The sequence below is a fragment of the Pinus tabuliformis genome, chromosome 3_2, assembly GCF_031772625.1.
Source record: "Pinus tabuliformis cultivar Carrire ecotype Pingquan chromosome 3_2, CPIR1, whole genome shotgun sequence".
Taxonomy (NCBI): domain Eukaryota; kingdom Viridiplantae; phylum Streptophyta; class Pinopsida; order Pinales; family Pinaceae; genus Pinus; species Pinus tabuliformis.
In genome coordinates this window covers 23826160-23847703 of record NC_142302.1, presented here as the reverse complement: position 1 = coordinate 23847703, position 21544 = coordinate 23826160, and the positions used below count along the sequence as shown (strand labels likewise).

The 21544-nt window shown below is 41.1% G+C and overlaps 1 protein-coding gene across 1 annotated transcript; it reads right to left on the bottom strand.

The window, feature by feature from the left end:
* Window positions 1-15297: 15297 nt before the first annotated feature.
* LOC149179619 (serine/threonine receptor-like kinase NFP) lies at window positions 15298-17809 on the bottom strand. The gene has a single exon (XM_089418024.1). It carries the CDS (start codon window positions 17500-17502, stop codon window positions 15493-15495), a length of 2010 nt encoding a protein of 669 aa, XP_089274150.1. The 5' UTR covers window positions 17503-17809; the 3' UTR covers window positions 15298-15492.
* Window positions 17810-21544: the final 3735 nt, after the last annotated feature.

Here is a 21544-nt window from a genome sequence, read left to right as displayed (position 1 = left end):
CATTCTGCATTATTGAGGTATACTCCTCAACCATCGCATCCTACCACACTTGTTGTTCTATGACCTCCCGATAACTAAAAGGTTCACTATCAACTAACTAACTACCAATGCCATGCAGTCAATGTACCTCTCTGGATGTCTTTGCTACCTACTGCGTGTCCTAAGAGATCCCACAAACTCCTGAGCATCCCTGAGTGTATGTTGAACGTCATGGCTCCTCCTTCCAATTGTAGAAGATGGAATATCCACCTTTATATTATCTTGATGCATCTCCCTAATCCATTGCATTTGTTGCTCCATACTTTGTGAAGTCTTAAGAACACCTACACCTGAGCTAGTGCTCATATTGGTCATTTTACTCATGCTTTGTTGCCCCTAATCCAACTACTCAGTTCTTGCAGCTTCTATTAGCATCTCACTTTGATCATTAGCTTCTGGAAAATCCATAGAATTCCTATATGCCTTGTCTTCTAGGAACTTGACATCTCATTTGATTATAATCTTCCTAGCCCCCAAATGAAAATCAAATATGCCTTAGAGGTCTTGATGTACCCCACAAAGTACCCCCTCTCTGCATTCTGATCTATCTTGGACATGTGTCTCTTGGAATGTGACAATACACTAGGATACCAAATATCCTAAAATGACTGACATATGGACTCTTCCCTGTGAATTCCTCCTTTGGTGTCATATTTCCCAACGCTTTATGTGGGATCATGTTCTTTATGTAAACTACCATATTGCATGCCTATGCCAATAAGTAGCATGGAGGATCCTCGTCATACATCATCACTCTCATTTCCTCTAAAATAGAATGATTCTTCCTCTCATCAACCCCATTCTATCGTGAGTTGTAAGGAACCATCCAATTTCTCTTAATTCTTGCCTTGGTACAAAAATCATAGAACTCCTTTCCCGTGTACTCTCCTCCATTGTCTGACCAAAGAACTTTGATCTTCCTGCCTGAAATATTCTCCACTAGAGCTTTGAACTCCTGAAAGTGACTGAAGACCTCATCCTTAGCCTTTAGGAAGTATATCCAGGTCTTCCTAGAGAAATAATCAATAAAAGTAACGAAGTAATTGTATCCTTTAAGAGACTTAATAAACATTGGCCCACATATATCTGAATGCACTAAGTCAAGAATACCATGTGATCTAGTTTCACTCCTTGGAAAAGCTTCTTTTCAAACTCCCCCAACACATATATTATGCATACGTCATCATGCTCTGTGCTCACTTATGAAACACCTATCATGATCTCAGAAAGCAATTTAAGTGCTCCATGATGTATATGGCCCATCCTCTTATGCCATAGCTCCCCTTGATCCCTCGGTTTGCCACTGCTAACCAGTGCCTTAGGAGTGTCCATCTGTAACTTGTACAAACAACCACTCCTAACTCGAATCACTATAAGTGATTTCCAATTCTTGTGCTTCAATAGCACATGTGCCCCTCTAAAGAGAACATTATACCCTTTGTCCTAAAGGATGGACATGAAAACCAGGTTCATACCCAAGCCTAACACATGCAACACATCATGAATCAGAATTGGCATGCCATTCTCCCTATGAAACATAATACTCCCTCTTGCAACTGGGTTGTACTTGGACTTGATCCCCATCTGGATCTGAAATCTAATGTCCTCCTCCTTATAGTTATAGAAGTATTGTCTAACTGCTGTAATGTGAAATGACGCCCCACTATCTATATACCAAACACCTTATGAGGTTGAGCTAGATAGGCAAGCAATAAGTGTGAATTCCTGATCCATTCTATTGGAGAGCTCATCTGCACTAGCTGAAGTTGTTTTGTACTTGTTTCCCTTCTTCTCAGTCTTCTTCCTCCACAGAAAATTGTTGGCATAGTGGCCGAACTCATGAAGGCCATAACATTTGAAATTTGAAAGGCCATTTTTCTTCTTCTCGGCTTTTGGGATTGATCCCTTGTTGGACCCCTTCATGTTTCCTTTCTTGGCTAGGGCCACATTCTCCTACTTCCCCTCACTCTCCTGAGTCCTACTATTGTTTCCATTGAAAAGACTGAGCCTCAGCTTATCTTGAGTGAAATCACTCCATAAACAACCTCAACTCAGTAGGCTATCTTGTCCATTGATCACTTGGACAAATACATCCCACTACTTTGTAAATACTTTCATGTTATGCACACCATCTCATCATCATTTGGTTTATCACCCGCTACAACTAACCCATCTTTTACCAATCTAAGCCTAGTGAGGTAGCTTGTAATATCTTCACCTTTTTTCATCTTTGTATCCTCAAATTTTCATTGAGAAGTAGGTTCTTGTTAGTGGTAACACCCTGGAACAGTTTCAAAATTGCATCCCACATTTTCTTTGTTGTATCCAACTCAACAATATGTGGAACTATATGGTCCTTGACTCCATTAAGGATTATCCTTCGTGTTTTGGCATCTTCCTACATATATTTTGCAAGTCGGGTAGGATCCATTGGTTCAACTATTACAATGGTCGCATACTCCTTGAGACCATTTTCTTCCAACAACAAGGAAATTTTGGCTTTCTAGATGCCAAAGTTTGAGGCTCCAACAACCTGTCTTGATCTCTCAAGCCTGTTAAGGCCATTTCACAAACCATCGAAAAATAGTGAAACCCAAATAAACTGAAGAACTCGAATTAGGTTTTAAACCCTCGGCTTTTCACTTCTTGTTCCTGTGCAGATCCTTCTTCTGCCATAATATCTGCTCTAATACCAAGAGAAATTATAATACTCTTGCAGTTACTGGTTGTTATTATCCTATCAAATTTGATTATTTGTCTTTTGCAATTTATTTGTATAAAATACTAAATACAACACTACTTCAACTTCACATAAAATAAATAAACCATATAAATGATAAAATATTGTACACACACACAAATAATTAACACCAATATTTTTGGACAAATGTCCCTGGGAAAACCCCTGTGTGGGGAAAACCAGTTCTACAACTGAGTATTTTATTTATTCTTCAACAAAATCTATGATTAAATAATTACAATTGTTTTTCGTAGATTAGTAAACCTTTGGAAAATTGTTTCCTTCACTTCTGCAAGTCGATTTGTCCTTCTAGAAGCAACTCGGCCCCTCTAATCCAATTCATCCCTCCTCTAGAGCCTCGAACTGGTTCACACATGTGGTCTTGGCAACTTGGCCCTCACTGGCAAACTCACACTGGCTGAAATAAACTGGGCCTCCTCTAGAATTAGAATTCTCTTGGTAAACTCAAATTCTCCTATGGATATTGATCACTCTATAAATTTATCCTTGCTTTGGCAACTTGGCTTCTCTAAAACAATTCGTACTATTGGGAAACTCAGCCTCTTTACAAATAAAATTGATCTCCTCTAACTCTAAGAAACTTGAAATCGCTATGACAATTTTCCTCCATAAAATTTGTCTTCAATCACTGTTGATCTCAATATGTTCATGCCCCCATGCTATCATTGCACCCTTTCTATCACAACAAATTTGTGTCTCTAATGTGTTCTCCAAATGCCCATCGATTTCCTCTTATAATCTCTCGTTGAACAATCAACAACCACGATCTAATCTCAATTGATGGCTAAGATCATCTTGACCCCTTCACATGACTTTTCTAGAAGTCACTAGAGGAAAATTGATTTACCTCAATTAATCTTGATTAATTAAGCCATTTCCTTAAGTTAAACTTAGGAAAATTAATAAATTGGCTAATTAATTCTAATTAAGGTAATTTTCCTTATAATTTTTTCTGGGTATTGGAGAAAATTAATCAACTATGTTCCTTAGCCTCATAGGCACCATATTAGAGTAGAACACTTGTCCAAGCTACATAAACTAACATTAGAGTCTAGTAGTAGAGACCATAATCAACCGTATGTCACAAAAGTACGAGCCCAGCCTAGTTTCCTCTAGTACAAAAGGAAAAAACAATTAAAATTGATTGGAGAAATTCTTCTGATCTAATCCAAAAAATCCACATGCTCCTCTCCCCTATCACCGAGGTCTACATCAAGGCTTTATCGACATGGGTATGCATGTCTAACTAGGTCTAACAACTATATGCCCATTTACATGTACTTAACAAGTTGTTTTGAGTTATTGTTGTCCCAAAACTTATGCCTCCATTCTCTCGCTTGGGCACACATGCTTACATAAGGTGCTCTCGTTGTGTGGCTTCATTGCAACCAACATCTTTATCTAGTGTATGTCTACATTGGCTATGGTATTTGCCTCTACATCTAGTTGTTGAACCAATGATCTCATGTCATCACTAGGCAAGTCATCCATGCGCTACTTTTGGCCCCATCATGGCTTAACAAAACATTTTAGTATGTTTTTTAGCAAGTAGTAGCTTCTCCTTTTTGGCCCTTCATTTGGATCTAATACTACTTGTTAATAATTAAATTAATGTGAGAAGAAAATAATTAAAATAATTATACACATGACTTACCCTGGAAACCCAAACTAGGGAAAATTCAACCAAGAATAGATCTATTACCTTATGGCTTAAAAGTAGCCAATATCCTTGACTTAAATGTAACCAACCTGGACAAACAACCTAGCCCTGGCCAAGTGAAGCTTTCACTCAACTCTAAAATATTATAATGGAGAATCCCCAAGCCTTCTAAAGGTTTTAACTACATGTAATTCTATGGGCTTAATACCACAGGCCACGAATACTAAGTGCACAAAACAACCACTATTGACCTAACGACCTTGACTCGTTCAATGAGCAAATTTATTTAACAAATTTTTCTCTTCTTCTTTTTCCCTCTTCTCTATTTACATATTAGTGTAGAAAATATAATAGATTATGCATATGCAAATGCATGGATAATTAATATTTGAGAAGTAATGCCTTAACTATAAAACCTCGAACTCATATTGAGTCTAGCAATCTTGAGTCTCGTGGGATAGTAAGTATATACAAAATTTAGGTTGCATAAACACATACCTAGTGTGAGACTAAGGACAACTTTAATTTTCTCTTAACCTTGGAATTTATTAGGAATATGTTGTTAGCTCTTTCTACTTGTTTTAATAGAAACTTTATCCATGAAAACAAAAACATAGAACTAATTTTGTTTCTATAACTCACATGAATAACCATGGCCCCTAAGTGTCAAAGACAAACACAAGTCACCCTTGAGGTGAAAACCCCATCTCAAGTCTCCACAAAGGATTGAACCCTCGCTAAGAAAGCCATATTATGTTCCCTAGAAGAAATGACTAAGACTAGGTCACAAAACAAGGTCAAAATCCAAAAATATATCAAAATCAAGGAAGGGAATTCTAATAGAAACAAATATAGGACTTGGAGATTTATTCGAATGTTGAGAAGAGGCGAGTGCCCCAAGATATTATGAATAAAGTTCAAAATTCCAGATTTACTAGAGTTCACAAATCCAAATGGGGGTTCAATCACAAAAGCTTTGGTTGATAGATGTCAAGAGAGCACTCAGTTGTAAGGGACACTCTATAATGGAAAAGGCCCAAATAGTTATGAGTCCACTTAAAGGAGAAGCCTAATTGTTGTCTTATTTGGGCCTGACCCAGGTTTGGAAGAGTTATTTAGCCAAACAAATCTCGCAGCTACCAGCCCTTTCGGCAACAACCCGCGGAGCGCAGACTGAGGTCTCACCCGAGGTAGTAGGGGAGGGTGCTGGAACCAGGTTTCCGCACCCTAGGAATGTCTTGGTGCGCTCTGGAGGTTTTGCGCACTGGTTTACCATTCCTCGCTGCTGGGTCTTCGCACAAATCCGGCTTGATTATGTTTTCCGTTTTAGTGTGCTATTCTATTAGACGATGTGGTTACCAATTACCAAGGTCTTTAAGCAAACATTTAACCATCACAACTGATTCGCGTATTAAAATAAACCCAGATTTATAATCAATCCAACCATAAGCAAATTAAACAGATATTATGATAGTTTAGAAGAAACATAGAATTTCAGAAGAAAGTTATCTTTATTTCCACTTTATCCTTAATACATCCATATTTGCCCTGCGCACTCAGCTGCAGGGGTCCGCACACACAGCTGCGGACTTTCCAGACCTCTGCACACACAGTTGCAGAGCCTCTACCTACTACACCAACCCTCGACTCGGACTTACAGAAGCTTTCAGACTATCTTCAAAAACCCATTGCATTCCATTATTCCTCCCAAAAGAACTACTTTTCCCTCATAGAGTCGCGCTCTATTTATACCCTTCCTTGGCTCGCGATCCCTACGCGGGCCAACTCTATTTATCTTTCTTTACATTATTTTTGGGCAGACTAATCTTTGACTCAACCTATTATAATTCGCGCTCCACGCTTTCAGCATAGTTTTTACAATCATTTAATCCTATTTTTCGGGCTTTTTGCCCCAAAAACCTTGCGCAGGACCTCCGCTACCCAACAGTCCCCCAACACAATCATCGTGACTCACCTCGAGTCACTCTCCGGTGCGGCTAAATGCTCTGCTCTGGCTTTGCGGTTTGCTTCCCTTGGAGTGGCGCTCGTCGTCCTGCTACTCCTTCATTGTCTCCTACAACGCTTCGTCCAGTTCCTGCTTTAGTGTGTCTACCATGTCTTGCAACCGATGATGCTCATTCTGCTCTGCTCAGTTAACATAGAACACCCCCTTATAGGATTTTAGCACGAGCGAGGGAGCTGCATGCGGGACTGCCTGGTACCACCATAGCTACTTCCGACCTTCGTATCTTTTCTTCGCACCGTCTGTTGCAGCTTGTGTTGCAATTTTTCAAGACCTTGGTTGCAGTCCTCAAGATCCCAATCCTCGAGGGACATCAGAGATGACTTATTAACTGCATATTTACCTGCGGTCGCCATCTGTCCACCCTTTCGTTGTTCTGTTGTAGTGCATCGGCCTGCCCCTGGGCAAGGCAATGGCCTCCGGACCAATTCTGCTTCGTGTTCCCTCTTTTCCGGTACATCTCCTACTGGTGATGTTATAGTCTGCGGGATGCCCGCAGCTGTCACCCCCATACTCCTTAGAGAGTCCTGCCTCTCCATCGGCCAGATTACTACCTTCGGGCACATGCCTTGTGCAGAGATAATGAACAACTCCATCTGTGTTTTCGAAGCGTAGGCCACCCAGTGGAGTCCCTTCAGTGATTTATAAGTCATGAGAATTTCAAATACACCGATTTCCACCTATTTTAGTTCATGTAAACTGCTCGTGTCAAACCTATAGCAACTCGTTCCATATCTGGGTCGTATTGTTTCTCTTAATTGTCTGCCGCCCGCTCCCTTTTGCCATACTGCAAACATCATGTCACGAATAGTGGTATCAACACATCCGTGTGATCCTTTTTGCGCAACCATGATCCTTGGGTTTGGTCAAATGTATTCACACTGTAGTACTCGCGCATCTGTCCCCTAGGCTGCTTTATCGTCCCATGCTCTCTTCCAACTAGGTGGAGTAGTGAGACTATCTTTTTGCGGGCTAGTCAAGCGGTTGGCCCGCCCATGTAGAGCTTTAGGCGACTGCCATTTACTCTTCCTGGGAGGGGGTCTCCATTATGTTTAGCCAGCTGAACAACACCCCCATCGGTGACTTCTTTGATGACATAGGGTCCCAACCAGTGCACGCGGAGTTTTCCTGGTAATTTTTCAAACTTACTGTCATAAAGCAATACTAGATCGTTTTCCTTGAATGTGCACACCTTGATATGGCGATCGTGCCATGCTTTCTAGCGTTGTTTCTGTACCTGCTGATGAAATCCAGCAAAAAATCGTTCCTCCTCCAATTCTTCTAGCTGTGCAAGCCTCTCTTCCAAGGCCTCGTGGTCGGCCATACCTGTGATTGCCGTGATCCACAAACTAGGCACAATATATTCCATAGGCATAACAGCCTCCTTGCCATAGACTAAGTGAAATGGTGTCTCGCCTGTCAGCTTCTTGCACGTCATTCGTTATGCCCATAGCACAGCAGGGATGCGTGTGTCCCAGTCATTGTGTCGCACATTACAGACCTTAGTCAACGCAGTCTCCAAAATTTTGTTGAAGGCCTCGATGGTCCCATTTTCTTGTGGATGGTAGGGCGTACTTTATTGGTGATATATCTGAAATTCCTCTGTGAGTGCGCTGATCATTTCATTCAGAAAATGCGTTCCCCTATCACTCATGAGAATTTTGGGGCAGCCAAACCTAGTCAGGACGTTCTTGAACAAAAATTTTGCTGTTGTCGCAGCCGTGCAATCCTTAATTGGTTGTGCATATAACGCGCGCCCGTCTTTCCTCGCGGTTCAATAGGCCCAACGAAGTTAATCGCTCATTTCTCAAATGGTTATAACGTTATCTGTGGCTGAAGTGGCATTTCATCCCTTTGCGACAGTTTTCTCGTCCGTTGACATACATCGTAGGCTCGACAGTAGGCTTTTGAATCTTGATGTAGAGTAGGCCACCATAATTCGGCGCGAAGAATCTTCTGGGCTGTGGCGCAGCCTACATAATGTCCGCCAGCAACCCCTCCATGTGCTTCAGCCAGGATCTATCCACGCTCGAATTCTGGTACATATCGACGCAATATTTCGTCGTTGCCCATCTTGTAGAGGTGGCTTGCAATTACGGTAAAATTTGTTGCGCGTATCACTAATTCCTTCTTTTGCTGGACAAAATACCCCTACGGTGCAGTGCCCGTAGTTAAAAAGTGGATAATATCTTCAAAGTGGCCATCTGCAACACGCATGGCATATAATTGGGCATCCAGGAGTCCCTCCTCTAGATTTGTTGGTTCTTCGCAGTCTCAATTCGGGACAGGTGATTCGGACCTACATTCAGACGTCCCGGCTTTACAACAACCTCAAAGTCATATTCTTGAAATAGTAGCAACCATCGACATATGCGCCCCCCCAACACAGGCTTATTCACTAGGTATTTGAGTGCAGAGTGATTAGTATACATCTTAAAATGTCCGCCGAGCAGATAGTGATGGAACTTTTGGAGCGCGTATACCATCGCCAATCCCTCTCGCTCAATAGTAGAGTAATTCTTTTCTGCTTTGGACAACCTGCGACTTGCAAATGCAATCGGGTGATCAATTCCTTCCGCGCCTTCTTGAGTGAGTACTACACCCAACACGATACACGACGTGTCGACATGTACATGAAATTCAACGTCCCACTTTGGAAAGACCAAGATAGGGGCAGATGCCATCTTTTCCATAAACGTTTCCATGTTTTTGTTACATTCCTCATTCCAGCAATACGTAGCATCCTTCTTCAGTAATTGTTCCATTGGAGCCACGATTTGGGCATAGTTTCTTATAAACTTCTGATATTAGCGTGTGTGTCCAATGTAGCGCGTAGCTGCTTTACACTTCGCGGCGCTTGCAAATTTAGTATGACAGCGATTTTTGTCGGATCCACCATCAGTCCTTGCTTACAAACCACATGGCCTAGCAAGTTCCTGAAAGGGATGAGGAAAGTACACTTCTTTAGGTTGAGCGCAATCTAGTGCCGGTGGCAGGTATCCAGCATCAATCGTAAACTCGCAACATGTTTCTTAACCAAGCCAAATACGGTCCAGTCATCCAGGTAGACTTCTAAGAACTTGTGGATAAATTCTTTGAATGCAGCTACCACAATACGGGAAAATATCGCCAGTGCATTCTTCAGCCCAAAGGGCATTACCGTATACTAAAAACAACCCCATTCGGTAGCAAACGTTGTCTTGCTTCGATCCTCTAGCGCGATCTTGATCTGATGGTACCCGGAGAATCCGTCCGTGAAGGAGTAGGCTTCCTACCCACCCACATTTTCTAGTACCTCATCTGTAAAGGGTGTTGGAAATGGATCGTTAACACAAGCATCATTGAGCTTCCGCAGATCTACACAGATGTGGATCTCACCCTTTTGTTTCTTCTCCTGCACGACCATAGGACTTACCCAATTGGACTCCTCGACTGGTTCAATAATTCCTGCTGCCAGCATTTTGTCCAATTCTTCGTGGACCTTTGCTTTGTATTTTGGATTCAGTCGGTAGGGTCGTTGTTTCACTGGCTTTGCATCTGGCTTCAAAGTTATTTTCATCATCCCTAAGTCTCCTAGAATCCCTTTCAGCTCCGTAATTTTTGTAGGGAATAAATCTCGGTATTCGCGGAGCAACTTGACGACCTTTTCCACTGTGGCGTTGTCCCAATAGTCCCCAAGTGTAGCATACTTCGGCTCTTCCTCTGTTCTGATATTTACCTACTTTGTTTTCAATGGTGCGTGATGTCTGGATCTTCTATCTCGGGGCCGCGCACCTCACGACTACCTTCGGATTCTGGTATATTGATGTTACGCGGGTCATCCTCATCATCTTCTACTTGTACATTGTAACATGCTAAGGCCTGGCTCAACTGTCACGACCAGTCTGACGGCATGACTTCTTCTGGTTCCGATGGTGTTCTGAAGATGGCAGTTTTTACTAACTATAATGCGTCATCCACGGTATCCATCCATTGATCTTCAAAGAGAAATGTCGACAGAAACCCTTCGCGCAGGATATCCCACTCGCCGGTGCCATGTCGGAGCTCTGTTTCCGTATACCAATTCCTTGGAATGACATCCAGGGTATGATAAAATAAGTGCACCCATTCTGGTTGAGGCTTCGTACCATAAGCTTTGGTCCATTTGCTTAGGTGTATGTATGGATTCTCTCGTCCATCATATTTCTTCATTATCCATAGCGCTAGCTTCCCATATCTTATCTGCATCATGCACCTACAACTTCGCCAATCTTCGAAGGTTCCTTCATGGGTACCCCACCATCGCGTCGGTGTCGCGCGCAATGCCCATTTTAGCGCATCAAACCGTTGGTACTCTGGTACCGTGCTTTCAAATTTAACCAGGAATTCATCCACTTCTATCAATCCATCATACATTGGCAGTTCGCAGGTCTGATCTTTAACGCAATACAAGGATTTTGTCATCATATTATAGTGTGGCGTGGTTACCTCGTTCACCCTATTTCGCCATCGCTTGTCTTCTTCATCTGAAGCGCTGGTGCATGAGCCAGTGTAGCCCCACGAGGGTCTCCTCTCCTCCTTTGGCTTATGCGCAGCAATCTTGTAGATACAATCCAATGGATCGTCCCTTTCATCGCTGCGCACAGGTTCTGTGTAGCGTGGTCCTTCTGTTGGATCTAGCGGAATGACTACATGGAGTGACTTCTTCTCAAATATCATCTTCCTCTATTTCAGGTCAATAACCCCATTCATGTCAGTGGCCCAGTCTACCCCTAGCAAAGCAGGGTACGGGATATTTTTGTCCACGATTTCAATAACTTTGAAGTCTGTTCAGGTACGTGTGCCATCAATATCTACTGTAACTCCTTACAGCCTTCCCATGCGCAAGATCTTTTGCTGATTGGCCATCCACAATTGGATAGGATACCATTGTAGTGTAGGCTTACCCATGCGCTCCCAAGTCTATTTAGGTAATATGTTTGCATCCGAACCTAGGTTCAGAATGACTAGATTCATCTCATAGTTGCCAATCTACGCCATTAACCACATCTCCCGACCCGTCTGTGATGTGTGTCTTCCTAATTTCCAGACTACGCAAGGTTCACCCCACCCTACGCACCTATTCATCACTTCCTGTAACCCTTTGATTGCCCTATTGTCGCGAAGCAGTTTTATGCATGTCTCTAAGAAGGTAGTCAACATCGAGGGATCCCTATCTAGCTTAGGCCGATCCCTACTACCTTGGGTAGAGACACTCGTGAAGCTTTCCCTATCTTCCATATTGGTCTCCCCATCGACCTCTTCTATGGCTACACCGCTCCGCAATACCATGTTTACCTTGGGTCCGTCATCGCATGGTTCAGATCTCATTATTTGCACGTTTTGCGTTGTGGTAGGAGGTGCTGCCTTTTTTTTTGAATCTACGCTATCAGCATGGGGCAATCTAGCAGCTCATGATCGAATTGCTCACAATAAGAACATGATACTCAGGTCGAATTGGTACAATCCTGTGCGTAGTGTTCTAGTCCTCCACAGTTGTAACATATTGGCTGGCCGCAACCCCTTCCTGGTCCCATTCCGCCCTGTCCTCGACCCCATCCGGGGAACCCACCACGCGAAAATGCCGCGGCTAGATCCTAACGTCGCACCTCATTCTGCATTCTGTAGGTAGGTGCCTGGTCCATCAACATTCGATAGCTACGACAATCTCTTTCTTCATGACCCACCGATCTAAAAAAGTTGCAAAAGAACTGCTGGGGGGTCTGGTTGTATTTTGGCAATAGATGACAGTTATTAGTGTTGTGCTTCCCTCCTACCTAACAGATTGCACACCAGAGCAAGGAAATCGCGCTCGGCCCTGCCTGTACCTCTGGTCGCAACGGTGTCAGTCCCCCTGTTACCACAAAATTCACTGAGACCAGACAATGATCTTTATCGTGTCCCTGGCTCCTGCACTTTATACACCATACTTCCTCTTGGACTTCTGGGCGCGGTGTCTGTTCTTGTTTTAACTTCTGTATTTCCAAACACAAATTTTGGACCTACGCTTGGATTTGTTGAACTCCCAACCCTGGGTCCTGTACCGGGGTTTCGTGCAGCCGCATTGCTGCCTCTAGCGCTTCTGCTTGGGTTGAGATCTTTTGTTGTGACAAGGCCGACTTCAGATATGGCGTTAGTGATGCGATGAACCAAGCGCGGTGTTGTGCATCCGTCAGGGTCATGTTGGCCTCGCGAATGGTGCTTTTCAACCTCTGATCCAAATCCCATGGGGTCTCACCAGGCATCATCGTGATCTCTTTGAATCCAACAACCGACTGTGCTTCTGACTTAGGCGGCTAAACTCCTTGGTTAATTCTGTATGGATGTCCGCTATCCCCGTCGTTGGGTTGATGCTTGAATACTTCATGTACCATGTTAGCGCTCGATCCTGCAGTGCGTTGACTAAGATGGATTTCTTGATATTATCATCCGCGACCTGCTGTGCATTCCATACTGACGTTAGTACAAACCAAAATTGTTTCGGGTCTTCGCCTCCTGATCCTTTGAACACTAGTAACTGAATCGTGCTCTCCATAGTTACCCTTGTTCTACTACCGTCCCCGATCTTTTTGATTTTTCAATGTTCCTTTCTATCGAGTCCCTGCGCTTCACACCAAACACCCCTTATGCAGATCCCGGTCCCGACAATGGAACCATTTGTTGGCTTATTTGGGCCTGACCCAGGTTCAGAAGAGTTATTTAGCTAAACAAATCTCGCAGCTACCAGCCTTTTCGACAACAACGCGTGGAGCGCGGACTGAGGTCTCACCCGAGGTAGCAGGGGAGGGTGCTGGAATCAGGTTTCCGCACCCTAGGGATGTCTTGGTGCGGTCTAGAGGTTTCGCGCACTAGTTTATCGTTCCTCGCTGCTGGGTCTTCACACAGATCTGGATTGATTATCTTTTCCGTTTTAGTGCACTATTCTATTATACGATGTGGTTACCAATTACCAAGGTCTTTAAGCAACCCATTACATTCCATTATTCCTCCCAAAAGAACTACTTTCCCTCATAGAGCCATGCTCTATTTATACCCTTCCTTGGCCCGCGATCCCTGTGCGGGCCAACTCTATTTATCTTTATTTACATTATTTTTGGGCGGACTACCCTTTGAATCAACCTATTATAATTCGCGCTCCGCGCTTTCAGCGGAGTTTTTACAATCATTTAATCCTATTTTTCGGGCTTTTTGCCCCAAAACCCTTGCGCGAGACCTCCACTATCCAACACTAATTATGGTGGGTAAATAAAGAGACTAAGTTGCAAGTCGCTCCCTTGCATGTTACATGAGAAATGTTTGAGGAAGCTTTTCGAACAAGCCCACCGCCATGGAAACAACAACATATTTCACTATACATATCCAAAGGATGACTGATATGAAAGGCTAATCAAAGGATCATGGAAACACAATGAAAGAACATTCCAAAGATAGGGTCATCTGAGCTAGGGGCATCAAAATGAATTCCATGGAAGATAAAACAAAATATGCTAGTGTAACTTTTGGGTTACCTCCAGAAGGATAGAGGGGTCAAGCCTACTTAAGAAGAATTGATGGTAGAGGCAAAAGATGTTGTGGCCAAGGTCAGGGACAAATTGAGGATCGAGGCCAACTAGAATGTTGGGAATGCAGGGAACCACATTACAAAAGGGAATTCCCAAAGTATCAAGATGGGCTCACATAGCAAAGATCTAAACAAAAAGGAGAACAACAACATGCCTTACATCAAATTCAAGCTGCCATAATCCATCACGAGGCTGAACAAGAAGCGATAGTGGTGGAGTCCACATATATGATTAAAAGCAATCATCTTTGTATGTTGAATGATTTAGGTGCCAAGTATAGTTTTATTTCCCCTCTGCTCTAATTAGATGTGGGTGGCAGGCCATGACCAAAATGGTTTTAGGATAGTAGAAATGGAATCTAGTTTTAAGCAATCAATAGGCCCACTAGTTTAAAATTATAATGTTAATGTTGGGGGTTATGTCACAAAAATGAACTTGTATAGCATGGCTCTAGAAACTAATGAATTAGTTGTAGGAAAGAATTGGTTTGAATCCCATTAAGAATTAGTGGATTGTTGCAACAAGATAGTTTTGTATCAAAATGATCAAAGAGAACCTACAATGATTGACGGGATTAAGCAAGAGGTTATCTTATATCTCTCTTCAACGAAGAAGGTTAAAAAGTGTATAAAAAAAGGGTGTAAGATTTATGCACTTGAGATAGTGAACGACAATAAAAACCTCTTTAATAAGTTGCATCTAATATATCTAAATGTCTAAATTATAGATATTCATTTATCTTCTTCGTTCTTTATTATAAATATAATTTAACAATGTAAAATCAATTAAAACTGCCAATAAAAAATAACTTTAATTAATGAATTATAAAAATAACAACTTTCTCTTTTTCAACTTATATCATAAACTCTAATCTTAATCGATCAAAAATATCTACCACTTATATCATAGCTCTTAATTTTAATTAAAAATCAATTTAAAACAAAACATTGCATTTTAGCATTTTTGATTAAATGTAATAATGCAATTTTTTAATGAGAACTTAATTTTTTTATTATTTAAATTACATTTTCAATGTAAAGATAAACATAATATAATAAAAAAAATTTAAAACATTCAAATTTTACCAATTCAAGAATTTCTAACTAATTCTTCTGTGATTCATAATGAATTAAGCAAAATCTTTCAGTGGAAATTACATAGAAGAATTTTTTGGCCAACCCATTTCGAACCAACAAATGTGATTCATCAAGTGTTATTCATCGTCCCAACCAGATTTCTACCAAAAATAAAAGCTTTGCTTAATTTCTAATTAAATTAATTAAAAAAAAATCTCCAAATATTTCAAATCACCCGTTATCTCAATATTAATTGAAAATTGTTATCAGCATGGGACGATCTTTATATTTAATTTGAAAGATCAAAAAAGATTTAAAATGAGTTTTGCGTAGACAGTTCAAAAGTATCAAAATCACCTTCCACTAACCAAAGTTGGAGCGGGAATGCTTCCAAAAACGCCTTGCCAAGCCTCCAACAGAATCGAGAGATTGTAAACAATTTCTGGAAGAGTAGGTCGCTCTCCTGGGTCTTCTTCCACACATGCCCTAGCTATGCTTGCAACGCCAAGAACACTGTCAACAGTATAAGCATTCTGGATATTTGGATCAACCCATTTTCTAAGCTTCCCTTCTACTTCTTCCCCTTCCAGAAGCGGTTTTATTTGGGTCCAGAGTAGCCCTGCCTTTCCTGCTAATGGCACTCCCCCTTCTCGAACTATGGCTTCCTTGCCAGATATCAGTTCCAGAAGCACAACTCCAAATGCAAACACATCAAGCTTGGTGGAAACAAATCCATCGGCCAGGTATTCTGGAGCCATGTATCCCTGTGTGCCAGTGATATGCTTTGTGACAGCATTAATGCCAGATTTAGCCAGGCCAAAATTTGCAATTTTAGCCCTGAACTTGCCATCCAATAGAATATTGCTACTCTTGATATCCTTGTGCACAACAGGGGGTTCTGTGTGCTCATGAATATATTGAAGTCCATTAGCCACATCTAGAGCAATCTGCAATCTAGTTTTCCATGGAACTGATGAAGAGCTCCAATCAAAGGTACTCATGTTCTGAACAGACTCTGGATCATGAAGCAAAGTATTCAAAGAACCATTTTCTACATATTCATATATCAAGACAGACTGGCCCTCAGAACTGATACAAAATCCCTCTAGCTTAACCAAATTGGCATGGTTAACTCTCTGCAACAGCCTTAACTCCTGGGATACATCTCCTTTCATGAGCTTTATGGCATAATCCTTGCCATTTATAGTACCTTTATAAACAGAGCCTTCTATATTACACAAAGGGCTGAAATTCTGAGTTGCTTTTTGCAGATCTTCAATAGAATACAGGAATGGCTTCTCAATGTAGTCTGAAATGCTACTTAGGAGATTATTTCTAGTATTTTCTCTGCCAGACGGCCCTATTGGTACATCGGAAGGCGGCTTCCGATCTTCAGAACTGTCGGTTTGACGCCTCTTCCATAACATCCAAAACACAAACAGAGCAATACAAAGAAGCACAGCAACCCCACCCACTAAAGCCCCTGTAACAACACCCCTGTGCGACCCATCTTCCGAAGTAGTGTCATTTATTAAAGTAGTTGCATGTGGTGGGGGTGCAGAAGGGGATGGCAAAAGAGGCTGAGCAAGCATAGGTTTCTGAGAAACAGGGACCAAAACTGTAACATAAGGAGTTAGGGTTGAATTCATACCATTCAAAGATTTCATATTCTGTAGATTTGCCCCAAATTTCCGGCTGATATTTAACAGAGAATCTCCCGGATGCACAGCATATGTTATGAGCATCTTGATCCCATTTTTCGCCTGGGCTTTTGATGGACATTTGCATCTGATTGGGATCGTGGCCAGTTGCCCACTTTGAAGGTCTGTGGGTTTCAGGGTAGGGTTTGCAACCTCTAGAGCCCTGTATGTTGTCAAATTCTCAAACTTCCGAGTTGAAAGCGATGAAAAAGTATCGCCCTGCTCGATTGCGTAGGCGATATTTGCCTGCCAGTAATGCCCCCTGCATCTGCACGTTATAGGAACGAGCAAACTCTGCCCATCAATTACATAGGTAGTAGTATTAGGCAAGTTACTGGCGATTGCTATTGTGGCTGCCTGCACCCCACCGAATAAATCACCAATAGATTTGAGATTAAGGAAATCAAGAGCTTGGGCTCTGTAAAAGGCATACGTGTGACATTGTGATGAGCCTCTGGAGCAGGTGTAGCCTGTGATATTGGGCTGTGAAACCTCGGCTTGAGTTCTACCAGCAGCAAGAAGAAGAAAATAACAGAGGATTAACAGCATCTGATGTCTGTTATCCATGTTCGAAGAGAACTGCAACGACTGCAAAATTTTCAAAGTTGAAAGTGGGTACAGAGGATTCCGCTTGACAGGTAATTGGAATCGATGTTGCTGCATGAATAGGAAACTGCAATATGGATGGCATATTTGAATATTAAGCAGATTTTAGATATTTTGAAGCCAAAGCAGATTTAACCCAGTTGCTACGGCAAGCAGAGTAGACTAAGAAGCCAACGTAATGGAAAGACTTGTGAGAATCGGACGTATTCGTCAAGGTCAAGGCCAAATGGTGGAAAATTGGAGCCCTGTGTATGGACAAATGAAAACAAAAGTGGTGGTAGATACGGCCATGGAATGGTGAAAGCATGGAATTTTCGTGGAAACTTGTGAAGAAGATCCATGGATTGGATTTGTGGATTGGACTTCAAAGAAAAATCCTGGGTTGGACTTCATGAAACTTGTGAAGAAAGATCCATGAATTGGATTTCTGGATGCCATAGTCTAACTAGTGTAACCGTTCTATGTTTTGATGGAATTTTTTGGTTTTTTTTTTTTTTATATCAACTTTGTTTTAGATTTAGGAAGAATTCCTTAGATTTTGTATAATAGGATTGCCCACAAGTTTTATGAGGAATTTGTTAAAATGATAAGTTTTATTTGTGAATTTTGTATAATATGACTGCTCTAAAAGTTTTTCCTATGTTTTTTGTTTTTTCAAATATTGAATTCATTTATGCTTTTAAAAATAGATTTAAATAACATAAAAACACTATAAAACTCCAAAATTTATAAGATAAGATAAGATAATTATATTTATGTCTAACTAATGACCACAAAGTAGGTCAAAGGGACTGTTGAGTACACTGATGTATATACAAAGTGGGAGAACCAAATGGTTTCCTATAAAAGATACAATGCATGAAGTAAATCAACATCTGGCCCTAGCGGAGAAGATCCAGGAGCTAATAGGTCTAAGGATCAGACCCATCTCTCCTAACATCTGAGGCTGAATGAATAACACTGAAGAAACTCAACAAAGTCTGTTGGCCTGATGAAGAGCCGATGGCAAGTGCAGACTGTCCACTAAATTGTATCTTGGGGGGCTTCACATGCTGCTGAACGCTGGAGGACCTAGTTTGTCTCCCAGGAATGGATCTGAGACAGAATTGTTGCTGAGATCTCGTGTGGTAGGTTGAGGTCCCACGGATCCTCATTGATCTGGATTCTAGATACGTACTGGCATCAATCGATCTCTTGGTGCCCCTGTCTGAAGGCAGTACCCTGAAAAATGTCCTGATCCTCTGTGTGGGGTCTGGTCTGATGGGAGGCTGAAGAATATGTGCTCGAAACCTAAGAGCCTCCTGCATATATAGGGTCAAACATCTCTCATCAGGGTACCTAAAAAGGTAGGCAAGGGTCTGAGAATCTCTGAACAAGCAATGAAACCTTCCTCTGATCTCGTAGTAGACAGGGCATCCAAGGATGAAGTGCACCTCGGTCTCCACTTCCTGTAAATGACATACCTGGTAGAGTCTGTCTAGTCTATCCACCTGGTGGTTTGTCTCTACCCGAAGTCTATGAGAACCTACTCTGAACTGGCCTAGAGGAATGCGAAGAGCATGCATCTAGTGGTGAAATGTATACTAGGGTCGAACAATGAGCCCGTCTCTCAACTCCAAGAAGTGTTCAACGTAGAAGGCCATCTTTGGGCGCAACCCTCCTGGAGGATTGACCCAGGTGACCTGGACGAACTGCTTGTAGATGTCCTCCTTGATGATCTTGTTTAGCTCTTGTCTAGTAGGTAAAAGGTGGCCAGGAGCATCTAAGGAATATCAGAAAGAAGGGAGATGATCCAACTGAATTCCTGCTAACTCTAAGAGGTTTGAAACTCCTGTAAACCAACATTTGGCTCGGCCTAAGGGAGTAGAACGGGCAATAGTCTCAAAAGAACAATATGCCAAGTAAGGATAACGGTCCCTACTCTTTATCGAGTCTGCCAAGCCCTGGACACGATGCAAGAATGAAACCAATCTGAAGACCGTCTCAAGATGAAAGAGCTGAGATCCAAACTCTGCAAGGATGATGTGCTATGGCACTATCAGTTTGCACCTAATGATGCGGTGGAGAAGAAGAATCTGGACTCTTTCAGCTGAAGCCTAGTTTGACTCAAGTAAAGACAGTCCCCAAATCTTTGAGCCATATAGAACAGTGAGACGAATCAAGGTGTCCATGAGGCTCATCTTGGATGAGATGTCCTGGAAGTGATGTTGAAAGCACTGTCTCTCGAGAAGGGCTAAGGATCCATATCCTTTGTTGATCCGAGGCTAAAACGTTGGTCGCAAACTGAAGCGGGGACCTGAGAATTGCACCCCCAAGTAAGTATACGTGCTGGTGATCTCAATCTCCTCCCCTCTGAAAAGCAAGTAAAGAGTTACACCATGCAGGTGTGAATTATGTATTAAAATATAATTTTAAATGGTTATAATTAAAATTTGATAAAAATAAATAAATTTTTGTTTGATTTAATTTTAAGTATGATTAAATTTATGTAATCGGATTGGAGAGGAAATGTGATATAAGATTTAATAATTATGATAAAAATTTGAAGTATTATTAAATTTTTATTATAATTTAATTTTATGTATTATTAAATTTATGTATTGTTATAGTTATATTAGTAAATGTGATTGAGATACATTCATTGTTGTTATTTTTATAAGTTGATTGGCATATAAAAGGGATGTTATAAGGTTCGCTGAACTTCAATCTTGAGGTTCGAATTTTGGTGAACCTTAAAAAGGTTTTGGGGTTTGATGAACTTCATTGGACCTCAAAGCCATTGACCAAGTCCGTAGATCAAAACTCATAACCTCAGGTCACAACTCAAGCTTGTAATCTATCCTTGTAGTTTCCATGTCTATGATATCATTTTTTTATGTTTATTGGTGTTGGTTTCTTACTATTTTATCATATATCTCATTTTAAATTTTATATATATATATATATATATATATATATATATATATATATATAGAGAGAGAGAGAGAGAGAGAGAGAGAGAGAGAGAGAGAGTATATGGGCGAACCTCATTTGAACCACATCATAAAATTCAAACTTTAACTGAACCTAATCATTGCCGAACTCGAACCATGTGACTTAGATAAAAGGTGAAAAATTGATGTCATTCAACATATAAATCACATTTATTAATGTGGTTGTACTAGTTGATAGTCGACATGTGTGAGAAGGATTAGTATATGATGGTTGACTATGGCTAAATATGTTCAAGTTATGGTTGAGAAGGGTTTATTATGGTCAACATATAGTTTACTAATGTTGTTGATTTATATTGATTGACATCATTTTTATAGGTTGATTGGCATATAAAAGATGAAAAAATGGTGTCAATCAACATATATCATCCACATGTATTAATGTGGTTGCACTGGTTGATGACCAACATGTGTGAGAAGGATTGGTAGACCGTGGTTGACTATGACTAAATATGTTCAAATTATGGTTTAGGAGGGTTTAATATGGTCAACATATAGTTGATTATGGATGACCATGCTTGTCAACTTCTAACTATAATTGACTATGATAGATTATGTTTGACTATGGTTGACCATGATTGTTCATGTTTGATCATGATTGAAAATGGTTGACCATGGCTAACTATGGTTGGTCATGATGATCATGGTTTGACCATATTGACCATGGGTGAACATAGTTTGACAAATTTGAGCATGTTTGACTATGGTTGAGATTTTTTAACATAGTTGACCTAGGTCAAATATGGTTGACTATGGTTAACATATGTTGACTATGGTTGACTATTGTTGACTACATATATACATGGTTAATAAAGATTTTTAGTGTTTCCCTATAGATGTCTATGTTTGACCATGATGCCCATGTTGATTATGGTTGACCATGGTTGACCATGTTTAACCATGTTTACCTTTCAAACCATTATTGAATATGGTTTGACCATGTTTGGCCTTAGATGACCATGTTTTTCTAAGTTGTCTATAATGTACCATGGTTGACTATGCCTAACTAAGGTTGTGATGCAAGGGCATCGGTCAAAAATTTGAATTGACCTCTAGAAGGTCAAAAAAATCTCTCACTAATGGAGTTGGTCCCTCAAATTTTGGAT